The following is a 19,876-nucleotide window of genomic DNA, read 5'->3' on the forward strand; positions in this document are numbered from 1 at the left end:
AACGCACAATTATTGTGCTTATCCGCTGTACTATTAGAGGCCGAATAGGCAGGCTGCAGAATGCGAGCTGTGGGAGGAGGGGTGGGAGGGCACAGGGCTGAAGTATAGATGGATGGATACATCCTCAAACGCAGCAAGAAGGGGGCTGGAATGAGAAGAAAGGATACCTGGGATGAACCAGCAATTGATCACAAAACCAAAAGGAGGTTAGATGGATGGATGGATGGAGAGAGGAGAAAACAGCCTGGAAAGGAATGTTTGGGCTTAGTGAGTGTTAATGAGGATACAAAAAATCATGAATATGGATGAGGGTGTGACTTGGGCGAAGGTGAACAGCTTCGCCCAAGTCCAACATATTGAAGCCCTGAGATTGAGAGAGTGAGAGAGGAATGAGACTGAACAGATTGAAGAAGTTGGTTCTGCAGGTGAGATAAATTAATGTATTGTTTATTTATTTATTTTTAAGATCGACATTACCACACACATCCCTGTTTTTTTTAAGATCTACATTGCCACATACAGATGGTTCCTATGATATATTGACATCATGGTAACAATATGTTTATGCCAGTGTGTCTTGGCATGAACAGATGGTTCCAATGATGTCTTTATTCTGATTCGTACTTACCTATGTATCGATCCCACTTTCCCGCTTTTGTTGTGTTATTCTGCACTTCTCAGATACCAGTGCTGATGGTGCTGCAGCAGCAACAGAAAATATGGCTGATGCAGTGACACATGCACGCTTTGTTGGTACAGACCCGGCCAGTGATGAAGTTGTACTGATGAAGATTCTCCAAGTGAGTATTTTTTTGTACTACTTGTTCATTTCTTACTTTTATTACTTTTCTTACATTGGAATACTCCTTTCTTTCAAGGCGTGTGTGTCAGTCTGCATTGGTCGTATGGAACGAGGTTTGGCTGACAATTCCAGCGTTAGCATGTCATAAGAGCCGAAGATGGTTTGCTCTGACTTGGAATGCACAACGTTTTCGTAATAACATCGTTAAGGTTATGGGAGGTTAAATGGATACTCATAAAGTCAAGCAGCAACCAAACACCTTCCTGAATTTTGGAAAGTGTTGTAGGATATTTGGAACAAAATTGCACAATGATATACTGATAAGCATGTCTGGTGTTGGCTTCGCGGTTAAGGTGGCTGGCTTGGGACCATAGAGTCCTGAGTTCAAGCCCCTGTTACCGTTGAATTAAGAACGGGTGGGGTTGACTCAGCCTGTCATCCTTCCGAGGTCGGCAAAATGAGTACCAGTGTACTGGGGTAATCACCATTTGGGGTAACCTGTGTCGGAGTGACGACCCATCCAGGACTGTGCTCCTTGTCAATGAAACTGCCTCAGCAGCCCTATGCACCTTTATGGCATGAAAGGAATGGTAAAAGAAAATACAAAGATATTGATAAACTGGAAAGGAGCATGGAAACAACATGTCATGGCAAAAGGTTCTTCATATGGCAAAAGGCTTAGTTTCCAAATACTAATGCACTTTACAATGTATTCATGTTATATTTGTATATGTTCTTTCATAATGCATTGTATATGTATTACTTGCATCTTTCAGCTGCAATTACTCATTTGGGCATATTCTGTGTTTCAATAATTACTTCTACTCCGATGTGCAATATATAGGGCGTCTCAATAAAATGTATGCAGCCTCTAAAATGAAACACAAAGACGGGGCGATGTTGAGTGTTACGAATACCTAAGAAATGTCGTGAGTGTGTGATGGAATGAATGCACACCAACAGTCAGCTGTTACCCATCATGAGGCAAAATAGAATAGTTTTCAATGTATAAAGTCTGTATATATTTTACTGAGGCAGTATTTGTGTTTGTGTCGTTGGTTGTCATCTCCATTTGCGGGTTTTGGAAGATGGAACAAAGTCCTCACAGGACTCAAAGTATCCACCTTCACTTTGGTAAGGTCTCACAGTTCATGGACCAAGCTGTTCCATTTTTGTTGTTCTCAGAGTTTTGTTCTGCAGGCTCTTCTCAGGATTATCACGGAACCCTGGACTGCCTCCAATTGTAGTTTGTTTGTGGTAATATTCTTGGGGATAGATTTCAACATCTCAGTGAGGTTCTTTATAATTCCTGTTGTATTGCTCCAATTATCACTGGTGGTGCAATTTTAACACTTCAGCTTCCAATATCTCTTGATGTCATTTTTTTAGGTCCTGGTATTTGGTCATTTTTTTTGATTTCTGCATTATTTAAGCTAAAATAGCTGGGTACGGATATCTAAGTCAGCAATGCTGTCTTTTCCTTTTTGTTCCTGAGAACGATGTCCGGTCACAAGGCTTTCTTTTCTATGTTCATGTTTGCGATCATAAGGTCATACGTGAGCACAACATCCTTATTTTCAATGATTGCCCTTGGTTTGTGTTTCCATAAGTTTTCTGGAACTGGGATGTTTACATTTTTTCGGATATCCCAATGAATCACTTTGCATACTTTGTTGTGCCGTTGTGTGGACAGTTGTACTGATAGTTTTTTGCATCCTGCAAGCAGCTGCCTTGTACTTTCTGTTTATGTCTTGCAGAACCTACACTTGTCCATCTAGCTCAGTCCTGCCATCTTTTTAAATCCATTGGTGTAGTGTCCTTGATCTTGGGCATTTATTATTATTTGTTCTTCGTCCCAGTTGAGCTGACCTCCTCTTAGCCATTCCAATGAGCCTTCTTTGTCGATCCTAACTCGGTCCAATTATTTTTTGTATTTTCCTGCTCTTTTGTCATTCTCCCAGCTGTTGGTGTATATTTGTTTGTATTTCTTTTAATTTATTTATTTTATCTGTTTTGCAATTGTTGGGGCTGTATTTGTTGCTGTTTCATTTTCCTGTGCAGTATCTTCCATTCGCACCTGTTTTTGGAAATTCCTTGCAAGGTGAATTTGGGATACTTTTTCAGTTTTATTGGGTTCATTATTGTTTACAAATTTAATCCGGTAGTCTGTTGAGCATTTCACATACTCAGCTCGTCCAACACGTCGCTCTGTGCACCTGTTTTACCTGCAGGCTGCTCCCTCACTCTCGCCTTGGCAGGTACATTCTTGGGATGCACTGGGTTTGTAGAACATTTATGGATGGTAAGGCGTTTCTTTATTTCAATGTCCGACTGTGTATTGATTTCTGAATGGGGCCAGTTTATTATTCCACTGCTGTATTGGAACACTGGTAGTGCGAGTCGGCTTATGGCTTTGATTTTGTTTCTTGGGAAGAGATATGTTTTCAGGATCAGCTTCGTTCTTCAGAGGTATTCTTTTACGATTGTTTTGCACATTTGTTTGTGACCTATTCAGTGGCCCTCTTCTACTCCGAGGTATTTGTATAATGCTTCGTTTGCTAACTGCTGTTTTGTTGTTTCAAGGTCAATTTTTATGTTGTCCGTTATTGTTGGTTTACCTTGTTCAAGTGTGCACTTGGTGCTTTTATCTCGTATGAATTCCATTCGAATGTCTTCAGAGAACCGTTTTACTAGTTTTAGCTGTTCAGTCAATTTTTCGTCATTCAGTGCAAAGAGCTTTAAATCATCCATGTGTTGGAGATGTGTCACCTTTCCTGTTTCTTTGGATGCTCTTCTATTTGTTGTTCGGGTGTATCTGTGTCCTTGTTTGTTGATGGGGTTACTCAGTGGGTCCAGAGCCAGACAAAACAAGAGAGGGGAAACACTGTCACCCTGGAAGATCCCACACCATATCTTCACATCTAATATTTCGATATTGCCTTTTGAGTGCTGTTTTTCATGTTTCAATGTGGTATTCCAGAGTTCCATTGCTTTCTTAATCAGTTTGATTGTTTGTGGATTCATTTTGTTTATTTGCATGCATTTTGTCGTCCATGAATGTGGGACACTGTCAAAAGCTTTCTTATTATCTATCCAGGCAGTGGACAATTTGGTTCTTCACATTTTGCAATTTTCAAGTATGGCCTTGTTCAGTTGTACGTGGTCATTTTTTCCATAGCATCCTCTCTTACATCCCTTTTGTTCTGCCTCGAAACCTCCTTGTTGTGTTCGGTGGTGGTACATCATTTCTGTGATGATTCCTGTTCGACGTTTGCATGTTGTTGGTTTGCATGTCATTGGCCAGTATTTGTGAGGAAGCTGGGTTTCTTCAGATTTGGGGAGGAGAAATGTTATTTTCTTCAACAAGCCACTCATCCACTTTCTTTTCCTCTTGGACCAGTTCATTGAATGTCTTGGCATAGCGATTGTTGAGAACATTAAGTTGTTTTAGCCACAAGTTTGGAATTCCATCGAGGTCGAGGCTTTTAAAGTTTGGCAATTTTTGAAGTTGTTTTCAAATTTGTTTTCTTCACATTCATCACTGGGGCATTTCCTCTTGGAGTCTTGGTCGAGATGGTGCTTCTTCTTTTCAAAGTCTGGGATCCATTCTGCTTCCTTGTTATGTTCCTTTCGATCTTCAAAAATTCCTTTCCAGAATTTTTCAAGCTTTTCTTTGTCAGGGGGAGTTGACACATTCTGCTTTTGTTTCCTGAATTCACTTTTAGAATCTCTTTGGGTTACTCTCAAACATGTGGTTTTGTTTTCTCTTGTTGTTTGCTTCTTCATAGTTTATTTTTTTTTTTTAATCTGCCTTGCTAACATTTCCATTTCACCTTTTTAATTATTTTTTTTTCAGCTACAGAACTTGAGGTTTTTATCTTTGAATTGGAATTTGTTCTTCATTCTTTGGATTCTCTTTTTTAGTTTTGGGTTTCTGTTTCCTTTCCTGAACTGTTGTATCTGATCTACTTCCTTCCTCAGTTTCTCTCTTTGTGTGTCGAATCTCTGTTTCCATGGTAGGATTTGGCTTGTATTTGTAGGGCCTGGTTTTTTTGCATTGTGGGTAGGATAGGATATGCATTACTCTCTGAGGTTCGGATACCGGATTGTGGCGAGATCATGGTGGGTGTTTACACCTCCGATTGGTCTCGTCGCTCTGATGGTTACCATGCCCAAGGAGTTTCTGGAGGTGTGTCCATTAAGTTGACTCAAATGATAATTGAGGTAACCCGGTCAATGAGCGAATTATTAGACTTTGGATTCGTCACTCCTTGGGTGTCATTTCTCAGGTCTCTGGAAATGCTCCGCCTGAGGGAGAAATCTCACCACGAAGGACACATTCTATGTCACGCTCGAGTCTGTGGTTGATCGGTGCCCCAGGCGAGATACTCTTCTCGTCTTGGGGGATTTCAATGCATCAACTGGAACTAATAGGGATGGTTATGAGACGTGCATTCGTCCCCATGGGTCTGGAACTGTGAACCAGAATAGCACTAAGTTCCTTGACTTTGCAAGAAGTCATGGACTTCGGGTAGCTGGTTCATGGTTTCAGTGCCCACAGGCTCATCGCTGGACTTGGTATTTCAACGTTGGTGGTGTGGCAAAGGAGATTGACCATGTGCTCCTTGATGGTAGCTGGAGGATGATCCAGGACTGCAGGGTCTACCGGAGTGCTCAGTTCCTCAATACCGACCACAGGCTTGTTGAAGCAACTCTGACGTTGCAGCTTAAATCCAAGAGAATGGTACCATTCCAGCCGAGGCTGGATGTTGGCAAGCTCAAGGATGAGAGGGTTGCTGAAGAGTTTGCAAACAAGCTGAGTGGAGATTTAGGGGCTCTGGGTGCTTTGTGGAGTCCTGAAGAGTTGTGGAGTGCCTTCAAGACCACCATCCTTGATGTTGCCGGTGGGTGTCTTGGAACTCACCGTATGGCAAAGAAAAATTTTGTCTCAAGGGACACTGGATATCATTGACCAGAGTCGCCAGGCCAGGCTGAACAGCAGAGCTGAGCTGTTCAGGGAGCTGAGGCATAAAACTGTATGTGCGCTCAGGCTGGACAAAGAGGCCTATGTGTGAGGAATCTCTGAGGGGGTAGAGCATCACCTGTGGTCAAGTGATTCTCGTCCTGCTTACAGGGGAATCCGCACATTGCGTTCCTCCAAGCCCATTCCTCGGTGAACTGCAGTTAGAGCGGAGGGTGGTGGGCTCGAGGAGACTGAAGTAAAGGCCCGCTGGGCCAGTTACTTTGAGTGGCTGTCCCAGGCTGATCCACCAGCTGTCGAGTTGGATGTCAGGGGTGTACTATCCCTATTGTGGACCCTCCAATCAACTGTGATCCACCTTCGTTTGTGGAAACACAGACTGCGGTGAACTGGTTAAAATGGGGTAAAGCTCCTGGGACCTGTGGCATCCATGCTGAACTTCTCAAGGTTGGTGGAAATGCTGTACACATGTCATTGCATGCAGTTCTGTGCTTTGCCTGGGGCACAGGCATCTTATTGGAAGAGGGGCCTTGTTGTGCCTCTGTGGAAAAGGAATGGTGATCGCCAGGACTGCAACAACTACCGAGGGGCGACGCCACTCTCAGTACCGGGCAAGGTCTTTGCTCGGATAGTTCTTGATAGGGTTTTCCATCATCTGCTTGAGCACCAGTGTCCATGGCAGTCAGGCTTCACACCAAAGAGGTCATCGATTGACCGTATCATTGCTCTTCAGGTCCTCACTAAATGTAGACGAGCGTTTTGGCAGGGGCTGCTTACATAATATGTTGATCTCTGCAAAGCTTTTGATTCATTGAATTGAGATGCCCTCTGGAGGATTATTGGTCTTTGTGGGGTGCCACCAATACTGATCAATCTGATGTCTGAACTATACTCTAGTACTGAGAGTGCTGTGAGATGTGGTGACATCTCTGACTTATTTCCAGTTGTGACTGGAGTTATTCAGGGGTGTGTTCTGGCCCCCACACTTTTCAGCACTTGCATGGACTGGATTCTGGGGATGATGTCAGAGAGATCAAGCTGTGATGCATCGTTTTGGAATGTCAAGATCTCTGACCTTGATTTCGCAGATGATGCAGTCATCTTTGCGGAGACTCGAGATATCCTTTTGAGGGCCCTCGAGATGCTGAATGAGTAGTTGGAGCCCCTGGGATTACGGGTTTCCCTGGTCAAAACTAAGATTCAGGTTTTCATTGACATATTGGATGCTGCTATCTTATCTGTACCTGTTTGTGGCCAGAATTTTGAGGTCACAGAGAGATTCACTTTCCTTCGAGACGTCTGGGTCGGCCTGGGGAGTCATGGATTCATTGGATTCTGGGGTGGGGCACTGCCGGTACATGTTTGGGAGGATGAAAGTCCGAGTCTTCAGGTCCTTGGTGCTTCCAGTCTTGCTTTACGGATGTAAGACTTGGACTCTGACCAGGGATCTGAGATGGTGACCAGGCCAGGCATCTGCCTGGAGGATGGCCAGACGGAGGCCCCCGAGTACCAACGGAAAGTGGACGCAGCGACACGCTGCTCTGGCGCATGCTTCCATACCTGACCTGACCTGACCTGTTGTTTTTTTCCTCTTCTGATGTTGTTTGCCCATTACGTTTTCTTGAATGGATAGTGTTGTTGTGAAACGCATGGTATTGATTTCCTTCAAGGTGGATGATTTTGAAATCCTTTTTGTAATTGAATGGTTGGTCCACCTCCCTAAGACTTTTGTTCTTTTGTTGTTTTCTCTGTGATGGAAATTGGTCTCTCTCTGTTTTATCAGTTTTATTTCCTCTTTTTTTGTTGTCCAACTCTTCTTCCAACCTACGCTGCTCTTCATCATCATCACCCTCCTCTCCCTCATTCTGCTGCTCTCTCTTGTCTTTCAGCCCACCTTCATCCACCTTTTCCACTCTTTCCCCCTTCGTCTGTGCCCGAGTCACCTGGTCCTTGTCTCTGAACTGGTCTTGCCTCTCTTTCATGGGGACACCCTTGTTCTCTCCTTTTGCCACACTCTTTTTTTTGCCGCTTTTGCATTGGCACCGTGTTGGGGTTTGGTTCCGGGTCTCATTGCACTGTCAAAACTTCCTCTTGTGCCATCTCGACCAATTCACTGCCATCCCTTTCTTCACCCTCAAGCGAGCACTTGGCTCCCCTCGCTCGAACCTCTCTTGCCACTTGTTGCTTTGCCCTCGATGTAATCTCATATTCTATCTTTTTATATATATTGTTGTGGTTACCAGATTCGCAAACCACCATTCAGGTCCCTTAGGTGAGGTATCTCGGTAAGTGCATGTGTAGTTAGGCCCAAACCCGTTGTCTAGTGGGAATACATGTCATTTATACGTGCTGCGACTCTTCAGGATAGCCGTTTTTCTTTTACTATCTTTATTTTGGACCAATCGCCACCATCACAACCACAACATCAACCGCCAACCACAACGCCGCTTCACCACAACCGCCATGACCTTTACCGTCACAACTCGCCACCATCGCATCGCCGTCGTCTCGCGCCACTCATGGGCACCGATGCTGGACTCGTGTAGGGCGCACGTTGAACAGCGTGTACAAAATCACGGATTTTCTGCTTCAAAAACGGATCCAAAACGACACACGCCCACTTTTTGCCGTCCAATCGGTGAGCGAGGGGCGAACTGGCCCCGCCCCCAGGGCGATCGATATATGCAAATTTGTGGATCAAAAAGCCTTCACGCCCACTTTTTGTCGGGCCAATGGGGAGCGAGTTGAAAGGTCAAAGGGAGGGGGTCAAAGGCGAAGTTACGGGGGGATAAAAGGACGGTGTTCGTCAGTAAAAGTGGTAGTAAGAAGTCGGAACGAGGAAGAAGGGAGTCGTAAAAGTCGGAACAAAAGGAGTCAGAAGAGAGTCAGCAGAACGGGAACGAGAAAGAGTCAGCAGAACGGAGTAGTAAAGGTCGGAACGAGGCGAAGGAGTCGGAACAGAGAGTCAAGACTTCGCGGGCGGTGGAGCTGCTCGTCGTGTGCGTTGAAGTCGGAACGGAGGGGACGAGCTGTGGAGAGGCGGCGAGGGCGGACGAGGGGGTGCTCGCGTCGTGCAGGGAGCTGCACCCCTGGGAGGCCGGCAGCGCGACCTGGCCGAGGTGGAGACGCTCGTCGCGCACACAATAAAGATCCTCTATACCCCGAGCATCAGCAACCCCCTCCTGTTTCCCCCCGCGCTGAGATAGTGCGACCAAGGGGGCCCCGTTCCCACCCCCCTGCCAGGCACTGTCCACGAGGCCCGCGGGTTGCGGGGCCATCGCCGCTCCGCGTCTCATCACCAGACGGGTAGGCCCGACCAGGTCTCGGCCCCAGGCCTACCCCATTCTTGGGGGATTTCTTTTCCTTGGTTTTGGGTATGTGGTGTCGGCGCCGTCTGTGAAGTAGAATTGTATAAGTGTTGCCGTGTGCTCGGTAGTCGGTACTAGCTCTGCACTGTGTTTTCACTTTTATGTTTGCTTTTTATGTAAATGGAATTGTGTTTTCTTTTTTGTGTGCATTTGGTGGAATTGTATTTGTGTGCTTCCCGTGTGCCGAGAATAAATGTGCTTTATTGTTGAACTGTTTCCCGCTTCGCTTCGTCTTTTCCTCCATTGAATCCCCATCTTGCTTCACGTAAAGGGTTGGTAGTGGGCTGAATACGCCCGATAATTAATCGAACCGTCGAGGTCGACGATAACACCGCTCGGTTATTCTGATAGTACGGAACGGGTCGCTTAAGTGGCCCGTGTCCGAAGTCGACCTGCGGCGAGGTGCGATCGCCCGGTCTACCCTCCGCGTGGGTACTTAGGTAGTTCGAATTTGGCGAGCAACCCTATCCCACGCGGGGGCTGATTGGCTCGATCGCGGTGAGACCGAAAGGTCCACCCGTGACTGGTTCCCGGCGTTAGTCCGAGAGGGTCACGACTGGATTGTCCGTCCGGTGGGCGACGTGCCGCGATTCGAGTTACGTGGCCGTCGCACGCCGGCGGGCGCGAAGACCGCAACACTGGTGTCAGGTCGTGCGATACAAATTCATCGCCCTCCTCGCGGCACTGGTATTGGAGAGCGGGACAACAGGCTCTCCTGTCTCCGGCTAAATTTACGGGAATCGGTCCAGGGGTGAGAGAAGCGACCCCCGATTCCCTCCAAATTACGAGCGAGCAAATTAACCCTTCACGAGAAGCAAGATGGCGTCTCAAGGCGAGCGGGAGCCGGGGGTATTAGAAATGTATATGTGTAATAATGTAGAGTCCATGGTCCAGGATGGAATCCCCGAGCAGGAAATGTTGATTGTGCAGGAACACGGACTCGCCCAACTGAACCCAGGGCCCGAGGTGGGTGCGGCGGCGGCCGCGGTGTATGACACCCCGCCCCTCTCCACCAAGACCCTTCCCCAACCCCTGCCGAAATGGCTCACTCAAGCGCACCCGACATGGCCCAGCTATTCACCATGCTGGCACAAATGAATGCGGAAATGAAAGGCATGAACGAAAAGATGGATGCGAATATGAATGAAGTGAAAACGACGATGGATGCGAATACACAGCAAATAAAAAAAGAAATGAAAGAACTACGGGGTGAGACGCAGAACATGGGCCGATGCCTGCAGGCGGGCATGAAGGCCGTTAGCAGGGAACTCGGAATGGCGACTCCACGTGTCGGAACGAACGAGCTGGAAGGGGGTGCAACGGCTGACAGGCCCACGGTGGAGGCGGGTAAGGAAAAAATAATTCGGGAGACAAGAGACGAGGTGAAAGTAATTGGGAGGGAGAGAAAAGAACAATTAATACGGAAAGCAAGGATGAGGTACGCGGAGATCGTGAAAGAGCAAGGAGTGAAAAACAGGGAAGGACGGGAGCGACTTAAAGAGAAAGCAAGGTTGACCTACATAAAGATAAGGGAAAGACGCCAGAAAGAAGCAGAGACCAATAAACACGATGAAGACGGGGTAAGTGACGCGCACACACACACGGAGGTAGTGGAGGACAATGGGGGTGAGCTCGCGGAGCGTGTGGGGACCCGGTGCGAGCAGCTGGATGACCTCCTCCAGGAACAAGGGGAGGGAGTATGCCCCCTTGAGGTGAGTCACGACCAGGTGAGTTCGGTCGTGCTTTGCGAGGTTGAGGGGACGAGTGCTGTGGACAGGTGCACGGAGAGCTTGGGGGGTATAGAGGCCCCGGAGACCCTTGTGGGGACACGAATCCCCAGTGTGGTTGTCCCTGTGTGTGTGGTGCAAGGTGTGAGTGCGTCCCCGTGTGTGGAGGCGACCCCGTGTGTGGGTGGTGTGGTGGCGATGGTGCCAGAGTACGTGCCTCCCAGCACGCCGTGCGTGGGTGAGGCACCGTGTGTGAGTGAGGCCGTGTGTGTGAGTGAAACGGCCAGTGTGTGTGAGGCACCGCGGGTTAGTGCCCCCGCGTGTGTGGGTGAGGCACCGTGTGTGGAAGAGACCGCGTGTGTGAGTGTCGCCGTGTGTATGAGTGAGGTCCCGCGGGTGAGTGCCCCCGCGTGTGTGGATGAGGCACGGTGTGAGAGTAGTGAGGCACGCGTGAGTGAACGGCCGTGTGCAAGGTCGCTGTGTGCAAGGGAGACCGTGTGTGTGAGAGAGCGGTATGAGAGGGAGATGTCGGTTGGCATGCGGGAGCACGCAGCCGCATCTCCCGGTGTGAATGTGATGGTGTGGACTGTGTGCGTCGTAACACGCAGGTGTGCGTGGGTGGAATGGAGACGACGACGGCGACAGAGGAGAGAAAGCCGAGTAGCGGCTGTAGTTGTTTCGAGGACCGTGCCGGGTTCGCCCAGCAGTGAGCACGCGGTTCGTGCTGTGCAACGCACGAGACCACCACGTGCTCGCTTGCGAGAGTGAAGTCCTGGTCCGGAAACGCACGCGGTGGATTTGCCGATCCCGCGGACGGACAAAGTTTAGGCAGGTAAATGGATTTGGACCGGACGGGTTCTCCGCGCGATCGTGTGTGTTAAGCTCCAACGGGCAAAGCACATGTGTTCGCGTGGGGAACCCCTCGAGACGTGGGGCTTGTTTTTTTTATGCGCACGGTGACGCCATGGCTGCACGTGGGGTTGGAATCCGGCAGGAGGGGTATCTCTGCCGGATGGTCCCGTCCAAGGAGGGACGAGGAACACGTGCAGCTGCATGACGTCACGGGCAGTTGCAAGGTGCAAAGAGCGCGAGTTGCCGCGCAGGTGCTGCGCATGGAAAAAAAAAAAAAAAAAGAAAGCCAAGCCTCACTTTCGGGTGCAAAGGATTCCTGGGCAAGGGGTGAAAGACCCCCTTACCTGGGCACAGGATGAAAACTAGTTAGGGGGAAGGGTTAGCTTAGTTAGACCGACTTCATGGGGCAGGGGTAAGTCTTCATGGAGTCCGTGGAATGGATTAGTTAGAGGGATTGTAGCCAGATTTAGGATGGGAAAATGGGAAATAAAATGATTTATTTGGGGACATGGACAGACTTGTGAATGTGTAGAGTTGACGTAGTTTAGCTACGTAGTGTTAAATGGAACGTGCTATAGTTTAAGGGACGACGTGGGAGCACGAGTTAGTTAGGGGAGGTAGTTAGAAGGATGGCAGAATTCAGCGGTGTGTGTGTTGAAGAGTTGGTGAGTTGTGAGGTGAGTACTTGTTGAGTGAGTGAGGCCAGCGGGTCTGTGTGAGTGGAGTGAATGGGGAATGCATGGTGCGATGAGTGATTGGGGAGAGGAGTGACTCCCGCCCAAGGGACCCCGGGGTCAGAGTAAAGTGAGTTAGGGGGTTAGTCAAATTGAAAAATGGAGGTCGTTTTGTTGTTGGTGGGAAAGTAGGCTCGAGACCCATTTGGAGGGGTGCAGGAGCCCTGTTGACAGGCTTGGGAGCGTGGCTGCGAAAGGTGAGTATCGCTGAGTGGGTACCCCGGGCACCAGGCTAGTCGGCCGCGGTAGGCCAAGGGCCCATGGGGGGCCGGGATAGAGTAGTGGGCACGGGTGCGCCTGCTTGGTGCGGGGGCCCGGGGCGCCATTAACCGCGTGGGCAGTGTAGTGGGCACGGGTGACCCTCGGAAAGGGACCCGGGAGGCCGGCCTGCCACGTGTGCGTTTCAGGGGAGGTGCCATGGGGGGCACTCCCCGGTGTTAGGGAGCTGGTAGGCTCGGAGGCAGTGTAGTGCCCGGGGGTGCCATAGCGGGAGATTCGGCAGAGGGTCGTGCCTGCCAAAGGGAGCCACGTGTCCCAGCCAGGAGACCGTGTGAGGGCACGGAGAGAAAATTGGGGGGTGAGGCCCGAAATTGTGAGGACACCAACACAGGCGACGGGAATCTGGGTTGATAGAACCAATAGTTTAAGCGAGAGGCGCTTGTTGAAAGCCCCGGGGTAGTTTAACAGTTAAATGGTTAGGGTAGATTAGGAGATGTACCCCTCCGCACCATCCATCCCCTCGCTCTCGTTGTGGGCCGCTGGACCCACTTTGGGTTAGATCGCCGAACTCTGGGGAGGCCATTCTGAGGCTTCGTTGGGCCTCGACACAGGACGCTAGCTCTCCCTTATTCCCCTCCGGGAAGGGAACGTAGGGGTTGGGAGTAGGCTAGGTGACAGGATAGGTTAGCCGAACAAGGACGATAAAGGGGGTTAGGGGACGATTTATAGTGGGTAAGTAAAAATAAAAACAACAAAAAAAATAAGTTGGGGCTAAATTGGGGTTTGACAAATTAAGGGAGTGGGTATGTACAGTGACAGGCAAAGGCGATAGGTGGGAGGGAGACAGGAAGGTAGGTCCGAGCCCGCCTTCCAAGTGGCCAGCACCACCGCACTCCCTCCACCAACCTCCACTGAACGGCAAAAGCTGGCCAGCTTCATCTGCTGGCTGTGTTGCTGCAAGGCCTGTGCCGGCCCACTTCATCTGCCGGCTGGCTGTTTTGCTTCAAGGCCTGTGCCGGCCCACTTCATCTGCCGGCTGGCTGTTTTGCTTCAAGGCCTGTGCCGGCCCACTTCATCTGCCGGCTGGCTGTTTTTTTCTTCAAGGCCTGTGCCGGCTAGTTCATCTGCCGGCTGTGTTTGCCTGCAGCGGCCTTCTTCTGCGGGCTGTGTTTGCCTGCTGCCTTTGCCATGCCCACTGCCCCTGTTCACCAGCCCCCGTTCAATTTTTGCTTTGCCCCCCCTGTTCGTTTCCATGTGCGCCAGGATCTGAAAGCAACAGTTTGCAAGCTGCAAGAACTGCCCTGTTGGCAGCTACAACACGGGCCTGCAGTGGCGGCCCGTGCACCGTGTTTGTGTCCATGCATCCATTCGTTGTGTTCATTGCGTGTGCCACTTGAGCTGGCACGGAGACTGCGTTGTGCAGCCCAAGCACCGTTGTGGTTCACTGAGTTCAGTTCAAAAGGGAAGGCCTTGGACTGCGTGTGAGCAGCCAGCCACGTTCCCTGTCACCTGCATTGTTTGAGCCAGAGACTGCATGCGGGCAGCCTGGCTCCCTGCTAACTGCTTTCTTTTTGCAGAGTCAATGATCCTGGGCCATGGTTTAGTGTAAGATTTGTAAGTTAAGGTAAGATGTACTGTAAATATGAGTGCGCCCCCGGCATGTATGTCTTAGCGCCGGCAATTTTATTTAAGTCGTCCGTATGAGTGAGTTTGTTTAGATAGTTACGCAGCCGTCAGGTTATTTATTTTGGGGACACGAATACCATGAATGTCGCACTCAGGGATCCGTAGGTAAAATGTACTAGGGGAAAACTACACATGATGGCACACGAAAATTTGACGACTCGGGACGAGTCTGTAAAAAGGGAAGGGGGTAGTGTTGTGGTTACCAGATTCGCAAACCACCATTCAGGTCCCTTAGGTGAGGTATCTCGGTAAGTGCATGTGTAGTTAGGCCCAAACCCGTTGTCTAGTGGGAATACATGTCATTTATACGTGCTGCGACTCTTCAGGATAGCCGTTTTTCTTTTACTATCTTTATTTTGGACCAATCGCCACCATCACAACCACAACATCAACCGCCAACCACAACGCCGCTTCACCACAACCGCCATGACCTTTACCGTCACAACTCGCCACCATCGCATCGCCGTCGTCTCGCGCCACTCATGGGCACCGATGCTGGACTCGTGTAGGGCGCACGTTGAACAGCGTGTACAAAATCACGGATTTTCTGCTTCAAAAACGGATCCAAAACGACACACGCCCACATTTTGCCGTCCAATCGGTGAGCGAGGGGCGAATTGGCCCCGCCCCCAGGGCGATCGATATATGCAAATTTGTGGATCAAAAAGCCTTCACGCCCACTTTTTGTCGGGCCAATGGGGAGCGAGTTGAAAGGTCAAAGGGAGGGGGTCAAAGGCGAAGTTACGGGGGGATAAAAGGACGGTGTTCGTCAGTAAAAGTGGTAGTAAGAAGTCGGAACGAGGAAGAAGGGAGTCGTAAAAGTCGGAACAAAAGGAGTCAGAAGAGAGTCAGCAGAACGGGAACGAGAAAGAGTCAGCAGAACGGAGTAGTAAAGGTCGGAACGAGGCGAAGGAGTCGGAACAGAGAGTCAAGACTTCGCGGGCGGTGGAGCTGCTCGTCGTGTGCGTTGAAGTCGGAACGGAGGGGACGAGCTGTGGAGAGGCGGCGAGGGCGGACGAGGGGGTGCTCGCGTCGTGCAGGGAGCTGCACCCCTGGGAGGCCGGCAGCGCGACCTGGCCGAGGTGGAGACGCTCGTCGCGCACACAATAAAGATCCTCTATACCCCGAGCATCAGCAACCCCCTCCTGTTTCCCCCCGCGCTGAGATAGTGCGACCAAGGGGGCCCCGTTCCCACCCCCCTGCCAGGCACTGTCCACGAGGCCCGCGGGTTGCGGGGCCATCGCCGCTCCGCGTCTCATCACCAGACGGGTAGGCCCGACCAGGTCTCGGCCCCAGGCCTACCCCATTCTTGGGGGATTTCTTTTCCTTGGTTTTGGGTATGTGTTGTCGGCGCCGTCTGTGAAGTAGAATTGTATAAGTGTTGCCGTGTGCTCGGTAGTCGGTACTAGCTCTGCACTGTGTTTTCACTTTTATGTTTGCTTTTTATGTAAATGGAATTGTGTTTTCTTTTTTGTGTGCATTTGGTGGAATTGTATTTGTGTGCTTCCCGTGTGCCGAGAATAAATGTGCTTTATTGTTGAACTGTTCTCCCGTTTCGCTTCGTCTTTTCCTCCATTGAATCCCCATCTTGCTTCACGTAAAGGGTTGGTAGTGGGCTGAATACGCCCGATAATTAATCGAACCGTCGAGGTCGACGATAACACCGCTCGGTTATTCTGATAGTACGGAACGGGTCGCTTAAGTGGCCCGTGTCCGAAGTCGACCTGCGGCGAGGTGCGATCGCCCGGTCTACCCTCCGCGTGGGTACTTAGGTAGTTCGAATTTGGCGAGCAACCCTATCCCACGCGGGGGCTGATTGGCTCGATCGCGGTGAGACCGAAAGGTCCACCCGTGACTGGTTCCCGGCGTTAGTCCGAGAGGGTCACGACTGGATTGTCCGTCCGGTGGGCGACGTGCCGCGATTCGAGTTACGTGGCCGTCGCACGCCGGCGGGCGCGAAGACCGCAACAATATTGTTGCCGATTCGCGCCCGCCGGCGTGCTGATGGCCACGTAACTCGAATCGCGGCACGTCGCCCACCGGACGGACAATCCAGTCGTGACCCTCTCGGACTAACGCCGGGAACCAGTCACGGGTGGACCTTTCGGTCTCACCGCGATCGAGCCAGTCAGCCCCCGCGTGGGATAGGGTTGCTCGCCAAATTCGACCTACCTAAGTACCCACGCGGAGGGTAGACCGGGCGATCGCACCTCGCCGCAGGTCGACTTCGGACACGGGCCACTTAAGCGACCCGTTCCGTACTATCGGGATAACCGAGCGGTGTTATCGTCGACCTCGACGGTTCGATTAATTATCGGGCGTATTCAGCCCACTCCCAACCCTTTACGTGAAGCAAGATGAGGATTCAATGAAGGAAATGACGAAGCGAAGCGGGAAACAGTTCAACACAAAGCACATTTATTCGCGACGAACGGAAAGCACACATATTCAATTCCACCAAAAGCACACAGAAAAGAAAAACACAATTCAATTTACACAAAAAGCAAATGCGACAATGCAGATCTAATACCGATTACACGAGCACACGGCAACACTTATACAATTTTACTTCACAGACGGCGCCGACAACACATACCCAAAACCAAAGAATACCCTCAAGGATGAGGCGGGCCTGAGGCCGAGACCGGGTCGGGCCTACCCGTCTGGTGATGAGACGCGTAGCGGCGATGGTGCCTCAACTCCGCGGGCCTCGCGGGCAGTGTCTGGTAGGGGGTGGGAAAGGGGCCCCCTTGGTCGCACTATCTCAGCGCGGGGGGAAACAGGAGGGGGTTGCTGATGCTCGGGGTATAGAGGATTTTTATTGCCCCGCAACGAGCGTCTCCACCTCGGCCAGGTCGCGCTGTCGGCCTCCCTGGGGTGCAGCTCCCTGCACGACGCGAGCACCCCCTCGTCTGTCCTCGCCGCCTCTCCACAGCTCCGTCCCCTCCGCTCCGACTCCAACGCACACGACGACCAGCTCCTTCTTGCCAACTCCACCGCCCGCGAAGTCTTGACTCTCTGTTCCCTCTCGACTCTCCTACTCTACTACTCTCTGGACTGACGAACACGGTCGCTTTTTATCAGCCCCGTGGCTTCGCCCTCTCATCTTTGACCCCTCCCTTCGACCTTTCACCTCGCTCCCCATTGGCCCGAGAAAAAGTGGGCGTGAATGCTTTTTGATCCATAAATTTGCATATATCGATCGCCCTCCAACGCCCTGGGGGCGGGGCCAATTCGCCCATCGCTCACCGATTGGACGGCAAAAAGTGGGCGTGTGTCGTTTTTGATCCGTTTTTGAAGCACAAAATCCGTGATTTTGTACACGCTGTTCGGCACGCGCCCTGCACGAGTCCAACACCGGTACCCACAGGCGGCGCAAGAACGGTGGCGATGCGACGGTTGCGAGGTGTGACGTGAAGGTCGTGGTGGTTGTGGCGAAGCGGTGGTTGGTGGTGGTAACAATGGCGGTTGGTCCAAATTAAAGATAGTAAAAGAAAAACGGCTATCCTGAAGAGTCGCAGCACGCATAAATGACATGTATTCCCACTAGACAACGGGTTTGGGCCTAACTTCACATGTACTTACCGAGATACCTCACCTAAGGGACCTGAATGGTGGTTTGCGAATTTGGTAACCACAACAATATATATATATATATATATATATATATATATATATATATATATATATATATATTAATTGTTGAAAAAAAAACCTAAAATGAACCAAGGGGGACTCTCTCCGCCTGTGGCCAATTTCGTTTTTTTTTTTCTGCTGGTGCCTGAACTGCTCACCCTTACCTTTCCTCCCGCATACCTCATGTATGGAACTCATTCTGCATTGGAGGATTGTCTCTTTAACCTCAACACTCCAGGTTTCCCTTTGTAGTTTTGGAGTGTTTTCTCTGGAGCCTCTCCAGTGTTTTCTTTGATAGTGGAGAGACGGCACTTTTACAGCTTCTTGCTTTGGTGCATGTCTCTTTGTAAGGTGATGTTTTTCTTTGCTTGGGAAGGTGCAGTCATTATTTTATTTTTTACAGTGTTCTTTTTCCTGCTGCTGAGAAAGGCCACACAGACATTGTGTTTCCACTCTTGGAGGCCTGTGACTCTCTGCTTGAGATTTTTTTCTCCATTTTTACAACCCAAGATCCGTCGTTTCCCCCTGCCCCCATCTTCATCACCTCCTCCCGTTCTACTGAAGGTCCCTCCACCCCAGGACCCACCGTGCTGCTCGCGCAACACTCCGGACTGTGCGTGGGTCACAGCATCGCAATCAGCTCGATTTCCCCCACCTTCTTTACCAGGGCTGACTTCTTCTCTCAGGGTCGATACCCAGGAGAGTGTGCATGCGCATCCGTATGCGCGTGTGTGCGTGTTTTTGTATGCCCCCCCCCCCCCTTTTCAAAGATGACCTGGTTATACAATCGTTTTTAGCTCACATGGACTTTAGTCAGGTGAGCTTATGCGATCCAGTAGTGTCCGTAGGTGAGTCAGTCAGTGAGTCAGTCAGTCCGAAAACACCAGTCATTATCGCTTGAACCAAACACATGATTTTGATGAAACTTGGCCACAAGCTTCATATCTGTGCCTAAGAAAGGTTTATTGATCGCAACAAAATCTGCACGCATTAAAGGGGTCCACCGGGGGGGGGGGGTTACCCCCCCCAAATAAGTATTTGGTGGGGGGGGTTACCCCCCCCCCCAAATAAGTATTTGGTCTCTTCTCTGAAACTGCACCCACAATTTCGCTGAACTTGACCACAACCTTCAACACTAGTGATGTCCCAAATTGTATCGACCGCATCAAAATCTGCGCTCATTAAGGGGGTCTACGAGGTGGAGTTTGACCCCCCCAGAAGAGTTATTTGCTCTCTTCTCCGAAACCACACACACAATTTTGATGAAACGTGACCACAATCTTCATCACCCATCATATGCCATAGTTTATCGACTGCATCAAAATTGGTGCTCATGAAGGGGGTCTCCCAGGGGGTGGGGGGGGTGGGAGTTGACCCTCAAAATAGGTATTAGCTCTCTTCTCCGAAACTACACACACAATTTCGATGAAACTTAACCACTACTATCATCACCCGTCATGTATCGAAGTGTATTGACTCATTGAAATCTATACTCATTTAGGGAGTCTATGGGAGGGAGGGGAGGGAGGCATAAAACGAGTTTCCTTCAATAAGAGTAACATCTGTGCAGGGTGAGAGGTTGGAAGTGTGCTTGTCAAAATTCCTAAATATTTTACATTTTATTGTAACGGTTGCCTGACTCAGACCAATGTCCTGAACCGAATCCTGATGAGAGGAGGTAGACCAAGAGGTTGCTGTGTTGTCAAATCTGTCACCTTCACAATTCCCCAATTTATCGATGGTGAGTCAAAAAATACTATTCGTCAACCAACTTGAAAGGCCAAAACAGTCTTTCCTTCAGTTTTCAGGGAAGAGAAAACTCTAACGAGAATCTGTCGCGTCAACTGATCGTCCGTCAAATAGAGGGGCCG

At 50.0% G+C, this 19,876-nt stretch overlaps 1 protein-coding gene across 11 annotated transcripts in view; it reads left to right on the forward strand.

The window, feature by feature from the left end:
- Positions 1-19,876, forward strand: part of GBF1 (golgi brefeldin A resistant guanine nucleotide exchange factor 1) — a 432,716-nt gene that overhangs the window by 213,470 nt on the left and 199,370 nt on the right. For 9 of the 11 annotated variants that reach the window (XM_085882025.1, XM_085882027.1, XM_085882026.1 and 6 more), the window contains exon 5: positions 682-800. The exons of the other annotated variants lie outside the window; for them this stretch is intronic. In XM_085882025.1, coding sequence (XP_085738151.1) covers positions 682-800 — 119 coding nt within the window. The remainder of the gene's footprint in view (positions 1-681; positions 801-19,876) is intronic. 11 annotated transcript variants of the gene reach the window in all.

This window comes from Eptatretus burgeri, chromosome 5 (assembly GCF_056783735.1).
Source record: "Eptatretus burgeri isolate ZD-2024b chromosome 5, Ebu_testis_v1, whole genome shotgun sequence".
In the NCBI taxonomy this organism is placed as follows: domain Eukaryota; kingdom Metazoa; phylum Chordata; class Myxini; order Myxiniformes; family Myxinidae; genus Eptatretus; species Eptatretus burgeri.